Source organism: Cyprinodon variegatus, unplaced genomic scaffold (genome assembly GCF_000732505.1).
Source record: "Cyprinodon variegatus isolate N-32 unplaced genomic scaffold, C_variegatus-1.0 Scaffold783, whole genome shotgun sequence".
Lineage (NCBI taxonomy): Eukaryota > Metazoa > Chordata > Actinopteri > Cyprinodontiformes > Cyprinodontidae > Cyprinodon > Cyprinodon variegatus.
In genome coordinates this window covers 227,665-244,439 of record NW_015151236.1, presented here as the reverse complement: position 1 = coordinate 244,439, position 16,775 = coordinate 227,665, and the positions used below count along the sequence as shown (strand labels likewise).

The following is a 16,775-nucleotide window of genomic DNA, read 5'->3' as shown; positions in this document are numbered from 1 at the left end:
AAGGAAGGAAGGAAGGAAGGAAGGAAGGAAGGGTACTCAGAATGAATATTTTCTGAAAATGTTAATATTTTTATAAGCCCTAATTCTGTTTTCTTTTTTTCATGATTAACCAGAGGTGGATCCACTAAAATAACATTTCCCACATTAATGCAGAATGTGTAGGAAGTGGTAAAATTTGATTTATAACTCACGCTGGTAAAATAAAGAAATGTTTCATTTAAGAGCAGAAGCTCATCAGAAACTCTGCCCCCCAGCAGAGCTGGCTGGATATCCCTCAGTTTTCAATTCCTCAGAGAAGCGTTAACCTAATACTTAATATCCAGGTGGTTATATCAGGCTGAGGAAATGCCGTGGGACCTCTGGTTGGTGGTTGGAGCTGCTAAGCTGAGCTCCACTCAGCCTCAGTGAGTTACCCCTGGAGCTTAGTCCAATTTACTCTCAGGGCAGCTTCGGTCCAAAGACCACACTAACAAGCTACAGCTCCATACTCGTCAGGGTGAGCATTTGGCCCCTCACCAGAGGCCTGAAAAATGCATTTTCTGGGAGCAGCCCTCAACGTGGACACAATAATTAATCTTCATATCGATCCACCCCTCTGACTTCTGTTGGGACAAGCATGGAGAGCATGACGGAGAACCTGCAGTGTGCTCCAACTCGCCGAAAGGAAGGGAGCGCAGATTCGCCTTAGCTATTCCTCCCACACAGTCTCACAAGCATAGACATAATTTATCATCGGCCTCCCTGTTACACTGCATTTTATTTGTCAACAGAGACAACAACCAAACTATAAATAATAGATAAGTGCAGAAGGAGTGTTTGAAAGGAGCAAGTTTTGTATCAAGCTCAAACCGAGCCTGTAATATAAAAGAATGTAAGGTCATAGGAGTAAAAATGACAATTATCGACATCGGATATAATTCTTACGATATGAAAGAGGAATTCGAGCCGCCCTAGCAGTCTCTCATTCAGCATTTTTTTGTTTGCACCAAGTCTCATATAGCGAACTGCCCAGGAGCATTTGAAATATGACCAATAAAGGCCAGTGCCACCATAAACCTGGAGCCATGGCTGATTTGTGAATCCAATTATGTCCCCATCTGTAATGGCTGTGTTCACTTCCACAATGTTCAGTCAGCTATTGTCAGAGTATGTCCTTAAGCTCCCAGCATCCTGTCTGAAAGATGCTATCTTGTACTAATCTATTTAACAACTAACCCTGAGTGTTGTAGTGCATAATTTTACACAGGCTACAGGAGTAAAGGGTCTGTGGGTTTACTTTGCAGGTTTTCACTCAAAGAAAGTGCTCTTAAGTATCAGAATTTAAATGTTCTATCACTGTATAAAGCTCGCAATCTCTACCAACAGGTCATAAAAGAATACAAAAAAATGGATTAACTGAAAAGGCTGTTTACTTTAACATGAGTCGAGGCGATCCCTGTTATGTGCTACCGATTTTTGTGAATCTTCTTGTGGCCGATATTGCTCTCTCTTTCTCCACCTCCATAATAAAAATGAAACCATGACAGCAAATGTTATACATTACATAGTTTAAACAAAAAGGAATATTCGCTGACAAATCAAACAAAATATTAACCATAAATAGAAAATAAAGGAAGTAGCATTGTATGGGCTTCATTTGATTTTAAAGCATTGCTGCTGAATGCTCTAATTTGGACATGCATCCGTTTGCTGCCGTGTTTGATGCTCTTTGTGTCTGTTTGTTTGCTCCGATGGGACAAAAACGTGAAAGGCTCTCTGTGCCAGGAACTGATTCATAAATACAAAAAAATTATCCTATTTTTCCAGGATTCTGTCTTTCTGTTCTGTCTCGCTTAGTTCTTACAGCTCAGTGCTACAGATTAGTCTCACTGTGGATGAAATAAAAGAGGTGTTTTATACATCCTTATATCTAAATCTCACACATAACACTCTTATTTTTCTGTAATGTTTATGGTTCAACAAAGCCAAGGTGGTAACTTTCTAATAATCAGGCTATTCATTTTCGTTTCCATGGTCGCTACTATGATTTCTCAGTTGATATGTGATGTTCTGGCTCGTTTCTGCACTTGATTCTCTATTGTGCATCAAAATACTGTCAAACAGCAGCTGCATTCCAATTGGCTGATCAGTAGACATAGACGGACACACAGCTGGACATAACTATGTCACCAGGTGACTATGAGCACATTCAAGCACTGGGTAAAGGCATAAAGAAATAAAGCATGATGTCTTTAGCTGAATCAAAGCAAAACTAAAGTAAGAGTCCAAAGGAAGGGCCTTCAAAAGTTAGCACACAGCTTCAATTAATGCAGTTAGAAACATGAATAAGGCTAAAAATCTAGGTGCAGTGAAGAAAGCACATGAGCATAGTTACAAAGTTGGGCTTCAATCATCCAAAAGACATTCAAGACATAAAGGACTAATGTCTCAGCAGTACCCTAAAAAAAAAAAAAACTAATTCACGTAATGATCTTTAGGTGAATTGATTACTGCAAAGGTGTTCTCACAGGTCTGCCTAATAAAGTAGATGCTGAAACTGATCCAGAATTCTACTGCCTGCGTCCTCACCTAAACAAAAACAGAGAAGCACATCATCCCAGTGATAACATTCTCACACTGGCTCCTCATACTTCAGATAATAGACTTTAAAACACAACTGTTAGTCTATAAAACACTGGCTTAGTACTTAAATACATCACAGACCCGTTGTCAGTGGATCAAAAGCACAGAACTCTCGGATATTCTGGCTCTGATCTATATTTCCATTTCTAGGACCAGATGCAAACATGAAGAAGCAACTTTTAAATCTTATGCTCTACAAATCTGGAATAGACTCTATGAAAGCTGTAGAGCTCTAAAACCCTTAGTTTGCTTTAAATCAACAATAAAACACAATTTTAGAGTGGCCTTTGATTGTTATTGTTAAGTTTACAGTCTAACTTTTATTTCATTTTCTTTATCAATTTATATTTTCTATTTAATCCATCATTTCATCTTTTTTAATATAATCCTCTTATTTTAAAGTGTCTCATTAACTATCTGTTTTGCCTCTATGCTACTGCAATGCACTTCCTTTTGATATGTACCTCACTGTGAATTGTCTTGCTGCTGAACTGTGTTATTTAAATTAAAATGCATTAAAGTGGAAATCAAAAGGTTAACCGGAAAAACAAAAGAAACAACAAAGCATTGTTTCGTATTTTTTTGGTAAGGGCACTAGCATGTAGCAGTTCTCAAAGCAGTGACATCACAGGGTTGGTTAATGCTTGGATATACCAGCAATACCTAATCGTAAAACACTTGGTATGATGGAAGATGAAGCAAAAAGGACACTCGCGTATCTAAATCCCATTAATTATGCTTTTGAGGCAATTTGGCGTGATTTGAGCTGTAGTAAGGAGAAACAATGGAGGTGGAGTTGCGACTATCTGTGCTAACCGAAAAGTAGCCCAATCTTGTGGCAGGGAGCATGAACCGAATGATAGCACCCCACAGGTTGTGGATAGAAAATGCTATAAGAACGTACTACAGTAGGATTTCTGACACTGGTTCATGTGTTTTGGTCTGGTAACGCTACCTGTTGTAGATGCTGTTCATCGATGCCTGCGGTGATGGAGTCCACCTGCTGTCAACAGGCTGACCTTAACCACGTGCTGTGCAGTGAGTTGTGCATTACCATTGCTTGTTGTGCCAAGAGGAAGGTGTTTTAAAGGTGGCTAGGCTGTCCCTGAAGGACCGTCCTGTGGTGACATTGGAGTCTCCAGTAAACACATTTTAGTAATAAAGCCCAGAAAAACATGGTGAGGGAGAGCACAGACCTTAAGGTAACCTTGCTTCCGTGGAAATGGGGAATCAAGCTAAGAAATAGACCCTATCTCTGGAGAATGGACCTGTTGTGGTAGCCTGTGGCTAAGGGATCCTATGCTGCATAGCTTATGTTGAGTTATAAGAAGTGTCTCTAATAAGAGGCTTGAGTAGGGAGAAAGACAAAAAACTAAGTTTTAAACATGGACGTTTGCTTTAGAGACGGGGTAAATTGATGACTTAGTACCTGCAAAAATAACTTTACATGTCGCTAATCTCCCTGCTTAGCGTGTTTCTGCACCTTGTTATTATGACAGACTGATGCCACTGACCTTATTTTAGAGTGTTTTGAGCGGACAGTAGAGCCTAGCTTATAGGTGGTGAAATTAAAAAGACCTGAAACAGCATTAGGCTTTAACTTGCTATCCAATCGGCCGCTAGTTTACCGGACTCAAAAGTCTGCTGCTTTACATAAGCCTCATTTGCGCTGCCATTTTGAAACCGTGCCGACATTGGTCCAAGCACGGTAACTGAGATAACTGTTGAGTGTAAATGGCACACAAAACTGAACCGGACCGTCCTAGACACAACCAAACCACGCTAAACTAGTACTAGTTCATCAGTAGGGCTTGCCGCAGTTAAGTTGTGCCTCAGATCTCAGATAACAAAGAGCGGGAGCCGGATGTGCCGTTAATGCACATCAGTAAGTTGCTTGTCAACCGCCGCAAAACAGAAGAAGAGAAGAACTGTAAACAACATTCGAAATCTTCTCAACTCTACATTTTTTAAAATGGCTTCAAAAGAGCATGGTGCGACTTGGAATGACGCCAAGACTGAGGTTCTTTATTAGCTGTTATTTAGACAGTTGAGTCTTCCGTCATACTGATTTCTTAAGTGTTTGACAGTTGTGAGGTATCGACACTATATCCAATGTATTTAACTCCTAGCTGAACCATAAGGAATCCTGCTTGAGCACTGCACTATGGTGTCGCTCTTGCCAAAAAATTACAAAAAACATTTATTTTCTTTCAAGTTTATGTTTTTCACATTTGTAATAATAATAATAATAATAATAATAATAATAATAATAATAATAATAATAAAAGTAAGACAATTTCTCATGAATTTATTTCATTCTGTTAACCCTTTCATTTCCACTTTAAGTCACAGTGAGATGTAAGACCACAGATTCGGATGCAGAACCAAAGATTCCTTAATAAAAAAAGTTTCCTTTTTATTAAAGCAGTATTTAATAATACCGTAATCTAATAGAATATTTAGCCCTTTGTGTAATGGAAAGATACTCTTGATATGAGATAAAACTTAATTTATAGTTGATCAGTGAGACCAATGAACTTTAGATTAATTCGTTATTCGATAACCTGCACCATTACTCATAGTCCAGTCATAGCAAGAGTGTATAGAAATACCTAATATTGATTCAATTGATGCAAAATGTATTTAAATTTCTCACTTGAGATTTTGCTGTAAATAACAATAAAAAGAACATCTTCCTTTCTATTTCTTAATAATGGATAGCCTTCAGGAAAGAATAACATTCAGCCTATGTTACTTAAGAGTTTTTATAGGGAGACTAGCGGATTTCTATTGTCTGAAAAAGCAGAGAAAGACTTAAATCCTTACGAATCTTCAGATCTACTCTTGCCATCATGCTCAGTTTATCCAAATGCTGACCTCAAGCAGCATTCCAATGTTTCAAAATAGACAGAGCTATAATTTAAAGAACCCATCTAGAAAGCTTCACCCCATTCAGTGGTAAAATGTTACAGCAGTGTTGTATCATCCTCCTCTAAATGCTGACCTGTCATTCCTCAGAAAGAGCCGGAAAATAAGGCTACAGACCGACCTGCAACTGGGCAGTAAGATATGCTGAGAGCAGAAAAAGCCTGCATTTATCCAGCAGCAGGGATCTGACTCCAGTCAGGCTCACCGCCATACACATGAAGGTACAGGGCTTTCTTTGAGCATCAACTCCAAACCTTTCAGAGCTACTCTAGCGTAATTTCATGGAGAAAAAAAAAAGCTACACAGTATTAAAACTCTTAGTTTGTTGATGCAAACCAAATATGGAGGAGGAAAAAAAAATCAAAGTCACCACAGAAAATATCCTGCAAATGGAACATTCCTGGGTTAGCCATAATGTTACTACCTCATTCCCAGAAAGAGCCCAGCTATCATGTAAACAGGATACAGAATATGAAGTTAATAGCCCGGCAGAACTACTCAACTCAACATCCCATGAAAGCAGCCCCTGTTTTCCTTTTGGACTTCCACTGAATAGAATAATGCCTCCATGAGACGGGCAGAATACAGAGAACCTCTGGTGCCCTTTTAATAATGCATTCTTGGTTACATCCTGTCCATCCATTTTGGTACCATTTTGTTTTCAAGCTCCTTCACCCCCTTAAGCCATTCGTTCTTCCTAAAGTAACAGTCACATAAATCTGACCTCTCAGTCTCTATTACAGTGGAGTGATGGCTGCTTTCCAGACAGGCAATCTCAGGACACCCCCCCTTTCTCTGATCCGAACCACTGAACCAAAGCTCTTAGGTATGAGGGAGGAATATTCAACATCAATGTTTCAGACAACTTTAGCTAAGAGGGTCAACACTGAGGTAACTCATGCTCAGAAGTTGGCAGCTAAAAGGCTAATAAATATCAGAGGAATCCTTTGTAACACATACTGATACATCTCCACTGATCTATCAAAAGCATGGCTAAACTGTAAATTTAAAGGAGACCTTAGAAAATAAAACTGGAAAGGAACTACAGCAATTGGATTCCATAAATCATCTGAAACCAAGACAAGAAAAACAATACATGTGGTATTCTTCCAAGCAGGATTAAAAAGAGGTACTTTAAAAGAAGCAGTTTTGTATTGTCCTTTATCTGGAGATCCATCATGGTACATCATTTGACATCAAGTGGAAAAATAAATGAAACAGTATCTGGCATCTCCTAAACACACTTTGTACCAGACATGTACAAATTATTTGTCTTGTTTAAACCCGAGTTAATCTCTTTTATCTTGAATTGCACTGAAGAGGGACATCCCAGGGGACATACTAACATGTGCCCAGAACAGTACAGTGACAGCAGTACCTTTACTCTGCACTGTCTCTCTGCAAAAACACATACCTAGGCACTTTTTTCTGCAGACTGGCTCAAACACTGTGTCAAACATTCGAGTTCCAAGGGTTTGACGGGCAAACAAACACTAACTTAAAGCTTAAACTAAATCATATCCAGATAAATGGTAAATGGCCTGTATTTATATAGAGCTTTTTCCAGTCAGGAGATTTGACCAAAGTGCTTTAAACTGAATTCAGTCATTCACACACTAAGACACTGATGGTAGTAAGCTACATTGTAGCCACTTCTGCCATGGGGCTCACTGATGCGAGGCTGCCGTACACTGGCGCCACTGGGCCCTCCCACCACCATCAGAGTTAATTACATCTACAATCAAGTTAAATCTAAAGGTTTAGTTTACTGAAAATAAAACATTTTCCACTAAAGTCCTTTACAAGTTGTAGGATAAAAGTTTCTTTATGTTGAGAGTGATCTAGTCTGCCTGAACAACTCCCACCTTAAATTGGTGAAATCCATCCATCCATTTTCCGTCATGCTTTACCTGGCTGGGGTCACGAGGGGTGCTGGTGCCTACCTCCAGCTGTCAATGGGCGAGAGAAGGGGTACACCCTGCACAGTTCACCAGTCTATCGCAGGGCTGGAAAAATCCAACATGTTGGATTATATTGGCCCGACATCCTAGCATGTGATGTTCCCCAATGGCGGACGAGGACGAAACTTATTAGTGGGATATGTAGTCAAACAGAAAATCCTTATTTGAAAATCTTAAAGTCAAAGTAAGGATCTATATTGTCTAGAAGAGACACAGAGACTACCATTTCTGTAATAATAGCCAAGCTAATACTGCTTGTTGCTACTTTGGGATTTACTGACAGCAGTTGAAAATGTTAACGCCGTGATAATCTTGTTTGAGCTGAGACCAGATTTCCAGCAACTGCAGCAACTACTCTCGGTTGAGGAATCATATTCTCATACAAAGCAACTAACAACTACCTGCAGCAGGAAACTAGGAAACAATAACTTTAATAATGGTCTAAAGGTCTAAAAAGTTTTACAGTTCCACAGGAAAAATTGTAAATTGAGCAAAATCAGGTCAAATCCTCACAAAACTTACTGAACACAAGTTAATCCCAATGTAAGACTTTCTAATAATGTGTCCTAAAAATCAATAATTAAAGCAAAACAGTATCACTGAAGATGAAAGCCTTTATGCCCAACGCCCTTAGAACCGACCCCTTTGCGGCTAATTAAAGAAATACAGTAAATATACATTTTATAGCAGTTATATAGCAGCTTCATGGTAATGAGCATAATACAGCTTCTTCAATCAGTCTCGCCTATCCCCACCTCTCAAACGGACCGCTGTCTGGGCTTAAACACAGCTCTGTTTGCTATCCCTTCTCAAACACGTGTTCAAATAAAGCAAATGGAAATTTCGGCCGTTATGGCTCAATTCATTCCTCTTTCATGTTGCTGAAACTTGCTTTGCAAAGTCCTTACCTCCAATTTTAAGGTTCTTTGTGTGGTGGCTTATCATGAAAGTGATTAGAAATGAAGAGCTCTCCCCGCTGATATGGTCGGAGCCCCAGAGTCTGTTGCCTTTAGGCTGTTGAGCTCTCTTGGAGACTCAATACCAGATGGCAGGTTCAAGTGCTGCTGCTGCTGCAAGCATTACTGCTTCTCTCAGGGATCTGGACAGGATTTAGATTCCCTTTAAGAATACTAAAGCTGTTGAAGAATGCAAAACTTTAACAGAGAGAAGGTAGAGTATGCATACCCATCAAAATAAGAGAAAGGAAAGATATAAAGTCTTCATTTTTGATTCATTTACAATAAAATCTGAACAGCGGACTTTCTGTATATTAATCCTCATCTACTCTGACCATCCACAATAAACTCTGATGCTCCAAATTTAATTTAAAAGTCAACTAATTGGTAAATAGAGTCTAAAATTGTGTTGTAACTCAGTAACTAGGATTGTCAAAAGAATCCATAGTCTGAAAAGTATTGATACTCAAAAGCTGGATCTAGATACAATGCTAATTTGACATGCTATCGATACTAAACACAAGCGATGTTTTTTGTTATCATTATTTTTAAATTTCAGATAATTTGTAAATGAAAATAAGACCTCAAAATATTGTCAAATTACGTTATACATGTGGATTATATTTAATATTTATTTGTACGCTTATTTAACTAATACAATCTCTGATTCTGTTGAGAAAGTATCTGGTATTTTGATATTGAAACAGGTATAGCTTTCATGTTATTAAGTACATTTTTATGGTTTACATTTTTTTGGCATCAAAAATGGTATTGAGTATTGAATATTTTCCTGGGTATCTAAATAAGAGTTTGAAATTTGAGCCTAATGACAACCCTATAGCTGTTCTTTGAAGGCCTGATGTATATTACAGACCAACAGCATCACTAAGACAAAGGGACACATATATGTTAGGGTTAAAGGTGATGAGAAAGAAGGGTTAGGTTATAATAATTCATCCCAAGATGGTCATCTCACAGAACACTGCGTCATTGAGCAGAAAGCTAGAAGAAAGGGAAATTTGGCCAAAATGCTAAAAACTTTGTGGTGAAAAACTAACCTTGTACATCACTATGATAATAAAAAAAGGGTTGTGGCAGCATTTTGAAAAGAGAGGTGTTCGGCATGTATGAAACTGAACCCAAGGTAATCTTGGTAGAAAGCCTGCTACAGGTAGCAGGTTCTAAATATTACTGAAAGTTTGTAGAAAGACTTGATACTGACCTACACAGCTGCTCTCCATCCAAACCTGAATCAGTGAGGGTTTGCTCCCATTTGGAAATGTGTTAAGATATTAAATATGTATCCATAAATGACTTGCTGCTGTAATTTTAGAGGAGATTAAATAAAGGTAGATGCCAAATTTAACAGATTTGTATTTGTATACATTTTTAAATCTATGCTAACCAAATCTAAAAAGGTAGGAATACCTTTCTAGAGCACTGCAGGTAAACATTACAGTTATAACCCTACATGAGTCATCTGCAGAGACCCAGAGCCAACAAGGAGGCAGTCGTATTCTGAGGTTACCACAGCAGACGCACAGCCTAACTGAGTCTGAGCTGGGTGATCCTTAGACATGGGATGAGTTTTTATATAATATATATAAATCTTAAGAAAAGCCACCAATAACACTGCCTACCTTGGGAAAATTGACTGAGAAATATTTCCATAAAATCGCAGTTTAGAAATTTTCAAAATGTCTCTGAGGAAGAAATGTAAATTTGCCTTGGTAGAAAGAGTTCAAATATTGATTTTATTTTCTCCCTGAAATGGATTACCAGACAGCTCAACAGCACCCGCAGAAACATTACGTCTCTGATCGAACCTTTTCAAATGAAAAAACAAATCTCTTTAGAGCGAAAGAATGGGAGTATATATACATACATATATATATACATATATATATATATATGGTTCTTCCATGCTTTGCATTTCATCATCCAATTTTGTTGAACAATTTTTTTTTAGAAAGATTTTTGTAATATAAGCTGAGGTTTGCAAAGAAGAAAATTATATTTATAATGCTGTTTTCATTTGCAAAGTTGTGCTTCGTAAGCAATTACAAAGCATTAACGCTGGCTTTCAATTTGCAACAAGGAACAGGGCAGCTCTATAAGCACTTCACTCATCTAAGGACTGAAGTTCTTTCTTGGAATCTAAATCGACAAAACTTTTCAATATAGGACCACAAAAATTTTCTTTAGAGCACAGTTTGGTATCTTAAATACTTTATTTTGTTTCCAAAACAGAAAAAAAATTAGCAGTTTCAATGCCTTTTTTATGGTCTTTAAATGGGAAGTAGTAAATATATTAGTTACCACTGAATGGGAGCAAAAGACGGTCAACTACCCCCCATCTTGAGGGTGCTTCTATCTTTTGACAGCTCTATTATTAATCCAAACACAGGCATGAAGAGTAAAAAATACTAAATTGATTTTGCAAATCAGAGCAATTTTCTTTAGTAGTTTAAAAAGCTACTAAATTGATTAATTGCAAATTAATTGCACATTTTACTTTCTAATTCTGAATTAGGAAGTCAAATGTAGTCCTTTCTACAGCATATGAAGAACTATATCTCCTTATCTGTAACTTTTGGTAATATATGCATGTATTGTTGTGTGATTCTGGGTAATCTACTGAAAAAATGAGGGAAGGAGAATGTTAATTTTTTTTAATTAACATGTAAATCACAAAAAGGAAGAAAAACAAAAGACACAGAAGTCTTAAAATCTTAAACTCAGTTCACCAGTTTCCAAGAAAATGGATAAAGCACATGCTATACTTTTCCAGATGGTGTAAAAACCCTTTAATCAGTTGCTTTTGTGAAAGCAGAAAAGCAAAAAACAAAACAAAAGCGCTATGTAATTCCCACTCATATTCAAAAGCATGAATAGAAACAAAAACCATGTGTATATCATTTAAGGATGAGTGAGGGTAAGCACACATGGAAGAAAAGAAAAACATCTAAATTAGCATCATCTTGCTCATCATTCACCGTGTTTTGCAAAATACAATAAGGTCAGGAATAACCTAATATTCAAAGATACGTTTTGAGAAAAAACTTCCACTAATGTGAGGGTTTTACGATGTGGAAGCCTAGAGACGTTTGTAAAGAGTCAGATGTGGATGCTTGTGACCAGGGAGCCATTAGGCCACACAGCGTGTCACTGTAATCAATAGAGAACATAGACTTGGGAGAAAACCTTCAGCACTAAACAGTTTTAGGGTGGGACGCTGCCAACAGAAAACGCTGTGCAGAGATGAGATGGCCGTGGTTATAGACGCGTCTGGTTGAAGTTCCCAACGTATACCTCTGTTAAAAATCCAAGCTGGGTTCTACCTCCCAAACACCAACTAACTGCTGGTGAAACGCTGAAAAATCAGGTGTTCCAACATGGGGTTAACCCTTGATAGGGCGCTCAGTGAAATACTTTGAAAATCAAAATTTCAAGACAATAATGTTATTGGAATCCAGGACAAGACCTTATTACCTTTGTAACATTTTGATGGCAAAAATGAATGTCAATATATTACCAGCAAACGCCAATTTACCTGAATATATTAGGAAAATATAACAAAAATAAGCACTTCTATAAAAAATTTATGAAAAACACTCTGAGAGTGAAAGAAACACATTTTGTTTTTTTGTTACAACATAACCTTAGGGGCAATTACTGTATGCTGATACTGGCACTTAAATTTTTTACTTTATAAACCTTAATATAATTGTTAACTAGGCTTATTAACTTTTTAACTTTTCAATTAGCTTTTTACCTTTTTTCTTTACTTGTTCAGTTTTTTTCAACTTAATTTGTAGTAGGTAATATATCATTCAAGGGCTCATCTAATTGGTCAAATGCCATAATAAGACGTACAGCCATGTAGCAGTTATCTTTCTAGGTCAGAAATGTTTTACCTTGTAGCAGATATAAACAGTGTTCATATAAATCAATATTATAGATATCTACTCAATAGAACAAAATCACTGAAATATTTTCAGAAACAAATCATGGCAGCAACTGCAAATCAATTAATCTGTCGGTTATTTTTCGATTAATCAATCAATAATCGGATAGCCAAAGGTTCCTTAAAGAAGATTTTTTTACTAAATTAAACCGGATGAAACTAAAACTTTTCCACTTGAGGAGTTCTGGATAGAGCATATTGGTAGATGTAAAAGTTCTTTTTATCTTAAATGCAAAATGTTAACATATTTTTATAATCTTGGTATAATTACTGCTGTAAGTGGGTCGCTCCGTCACCTAAAGGCATGTTTTAGTCTCTATACTCTAAGGATTTATCTATTACTAATTAGTTAATGATTATTTCAATAATCGATTAATCATTAATCCAATTAATTATTTCAGCCCTAAAACAAATGCAAAACATGCTCTTATCTTGCACTTTTTATTCATATTTACTTGACTGAGTATTTTTCTATGCTGCTAACCATTAAAATGTTTACTAACAGATGAAAGAAACAATATAAAACGAATTCTTTAATCCAGAGAGAGGGCCTGACCGCAATGAGAGACACACTACGATCCAGTTAATAGAAAGAAGAAAAAAAAAAATCAAGCTGTTAAACATTAGTCAACATGTTTTCTGCCAAAAAGAAAACCCATGCACATATACAGCCTCCAAAAACATATCTCTGCTGCCAGTATGAAATGGTTCCCTCTGACTAGCTCGGTTTAACTAACTACAAACAGCCGCCTGCCAAAGCTTTAAAGTAGACAGCTCTCGTTCGAGTACAGAACTTGGCTCACAGGAAATCTGAAGCGTCTCCTACCTATCCGTCAGCTCAGCTTTGAGCTGTCAGGTGACAACAGCCGAGCAGAATAGCGATGGGCAGGCAGAGTCAGTTAATAGCTTCTATTTGTGACACAAAGATGAATAAATAATGCCGCTCTGCATTCTCCTGGCACATTTGGTTTTTGCAGGCTCTAGAGCAACTCAACAGAATCATTAAGAAAATGCTTTTGACGGGCTAAAGTGCATCGCTTTGATAAAAACACAAGATTAATAGTTTGTGTATCCATTAGGACATTAGAGATGCTATTCAGGCTTTCAAAAAGCAGAGGAAACGTTTGTCTCTGCAGTGAGGTTAGCTCTAACAATGCCAAAAAGGCAGAGCGGTGTCCACTCACAAGCATTAACGCTCGTTTAAAGATGTGGTTAGACTGAAGAAATCAGAAAGCAGAGCTTAATTTATGTTTTTTTTTTTTCCATTTGGCCGTTTCTCTCCTCTTCGGCACAGAGAAACCCACTCAGTAACCTCAAACAGTCATGCAACCACCAATTAAAACTTTCTCCAAAGTTTCCACATCTCTTCATCTAACAAAGCACTGCTTTGACCAAAATCTTAATTCATTTTGCAGCACTACCTTCTTATACCAAAGCTTAGCTCAAGATTCGGATGTTAAAACTTTAAAACGAATCTCTGTGACGGATCTTAGCAAAGTGCCTCCCTCCCCTCCCAGCATTAAAGGCAATCTAGAGACGCTGTGCCAGTTGATCAGGGGGGGACTACAGCAGTGTGGAGGTCCTGATGGACTTTTCTCCCCCTCCCATTGGTCAGTGTGTTTGTGTATGTGTGTGTATGTGTGTGTGTGTGTGTGTGTGTGTGTGTGTGTGTGTGTGTGTGTGTGTTGGGGGGGAAGCACAGAACCTCTGTTTGATTCAAAGCGTGTTTATGTTTCTAGACGGGTGGAAACGGAGCTCCGTCTGTGCAGGAGCACCAACATGCATGTAGGGGGGAATGAAAATCATCCAAACAGAGAAGGATAAGAAGTATAGCTTGTTTTTTTTCGCCAGAATCGATTCCATTTTGATCCAAACAGTTCTAAAGTGATCCATTTCGATCCGATCTGTTTTTGCAACAATGAAAGTGGTTTAACTGTGTTTCAAAAACACCCATGTATATTATTTTTTCCTGTCATTTTAACACAAAGTGCAAACTTGTAAATCAGATGGTTTAAACTTGAGATGTGAACAAAACTGTCTAAAAAGTGCAAACTTGTTTGTGAAAAGTGAAAAAGCAAAGCCTTACTCGAGCAGGCAGACGTGACACAGCAGACATTCATGAGCTGCATTATCTTCAATGCACAAACCATATTTGCAGCGTTGTCTGCAACAACTACAGGGTGTCTGCTGATCAGTCAACCTATGGGGTATATTTGCAGCCGCCTGGCTTGAAGTTGTCGTGGAAATCTGTAGCACGAGATGCGAGGCGCCACTCATTATCAGCGTAGTGGGTAGTCACCTTAATGTCACACATCCAGCACATTATCTTTAGATGTTTTAAATCCAAAACGGTTCCAGACTTCAGTTGGGACAGCTTGCTGAGCGGTGTGTTACTTGGGTCGGCATTTGCACACGCCTGCTCATTTGAATGTGAACGTTACTCACATCACTATAAAACTAATCAACCTCATTCCCTACACATCAATTTTGCAAAAATGTAAAGGAATCGATCCAAAATAATTTTTTTAACCCAGCCCTAATACGAAGTAGACAATGCAGTGCAAGATTTTCACAGTTCTATAACTATCACTTTAAAATAATAGTTTATCTGGATTAAAACACAAAAAGTTATATATCCTGACGCATTTAATCATTCAAGCTTCAAATAAAGTAAGAAGCACTTTACGGAAAAGCAAACTCTTACAGGAGGGTTAGATTTACATTTTGACTTCATGGTTGCTCTTCAAAGAGAGCTATATTTCTAGACTCTCCACAGGACATCCATACATTAAGTATAATTAGCGGTGCATTAAAAAGACATGGAAAAGTATAACCATGAGACCCATCTTTATCAAGGCTTGGCTTTCATGAGCTTCAGGAAGGCGGTGATTACATTACGAGCGCACAAAACAACAGCTAAATAAATAAACAAGAAAAGGGGGAGGAAAGGCGAAAGCTGTGGGACATCTGAGTTAAATTTACCGTGACTATAAACAGAGGAAGCTGGAGAACAGAATAAAGCAGAGTAAGCAGGTTAATGGCAGAGTTCAAAAACATCATCCTCGCTTAATTAGATCCTGGGAGTCCAGAGGAAAATGTCCCACATTATGTTAAAAAAAAAAGACCTACTTATGGAGATTTGGGAGTAAATGACACAGAAACACCACAACACAAGCAAACATCTGGCATTTATGGAGCAGAGATGGCCCAGTCTACTCTACACTGAAGGTCGATCATGATGCACTGATGCAGCCTCTCAGAACCAGGAGGTGAAAACATGCAACATCTTCCAGCACAGATCAGCAGTCATTCCCACAAACTTCCATTCAAACCAGAAATGACAGAGCAGATCTTTTTATGAACATCTAGCCTCATAAATCAGATCACTCCACACCAAAAAGCAGGAGGAAAAGAAGAGCAGCAGCAACAGAGGCTGCCCTGCTCTTACATTGCGGTGTCAAGCAGCTGGTGAACGCCTGAGTCAAGCATTCAGCTCGGCGGTATAACTTAGAACTAGATAACAGAGATGCGCACATTAATGTCCCGAAGCGCTGCAGGCGCACAGAGCCTGCAGCAGGGTGGCAATTACTGTACATCTCCCGATATCAACACAACAAGAAGAAACAGAACGAAAACAGCTGATAAAACTTGGAAAAAAGAAATATGTACCCGTGTACTGCAAGAGAAACATTTTCCACGGAAGGCGATGCGCGAGTCCTTGTCGGTCCTTTGCAGCAGGACGAAGTGTTGGAGGAATAAAAAAAAAGGAATCCTTGAATGGAGCCGGGCTCTTCTCTCTATCAGTCCGCTCTGCTCCGCTCGGCAGACTGGACTGCAATGAGAGCAGCCAGTCGAAGCGGGACCTTTTTTTTGTGACTACGGCAGGAGAGCCCGCCCTCTCGACGCGCCCGGTTCGCCGGCGGTAGCCGAACAGTTCGCTTGGGGCGCTCGAAAACGATCAGGCGACGCTGCCGCCGCTGGAAAACGACTCGCTCCTAATCTACAGATAAAAGAAAGAGACGGTGAAGAGCAAAGGAATGACTCGACCCTTCCCCAGACTCAGCACCGCCCTGCTCCTTAGGACCCATGGTCATTTTAACATGAAGTATTTGTATAAAGGGGGCAAAAAAAAAAAAGGGGGGGGGTCTCTATTTGTCCAAAACTTATGGCCGTTTTTCTGTAAAACACGTCATTCGTTCAAAAGTTTGCCAGCTGGAAAAGCTTAAAAATGACAATTACTGTGAAAAATGCTAAACGTGAAGACTGTGATAACACTTACACACACGCACACACCCACACACACTCATACATTATATATATATATATATATATATATATATA

General features: G+C 38.4%; 1 protein-coding gene across 2 annotated transcripts in view; it reads right to left on the bottom strand.

The window, feature by feature from the left end:
* Nucleotides 1-16,775, bottom strand: part of LOC107098493 (ecto-NOX disulfide-thiol exchanger 2-like) — a 245,190-nt gene that overhangs the window by 147,852 nt on the left and 80,563 nt on the right. The window contains exon 1 of one of the 2 annotated variants that reach the window (XM_015396214.1): nucleotides 16,104-16,341. The exons of the other annotated variant lie outside the window; for it this stretch is intronic. Coding sequence (XP_015251700.1) covers nucleotides 16,104-16,125 — 22 coding nt within the window. The 5' untranslated portion in view covers nucleotides 16,126-16,341. Of the gene's footprint in view, nucleotides 1-16,103; nucleotides 16,342-16,775 lie in introns of those variants that run through there. 2 annotated transcript variants of the gene reach the window in all.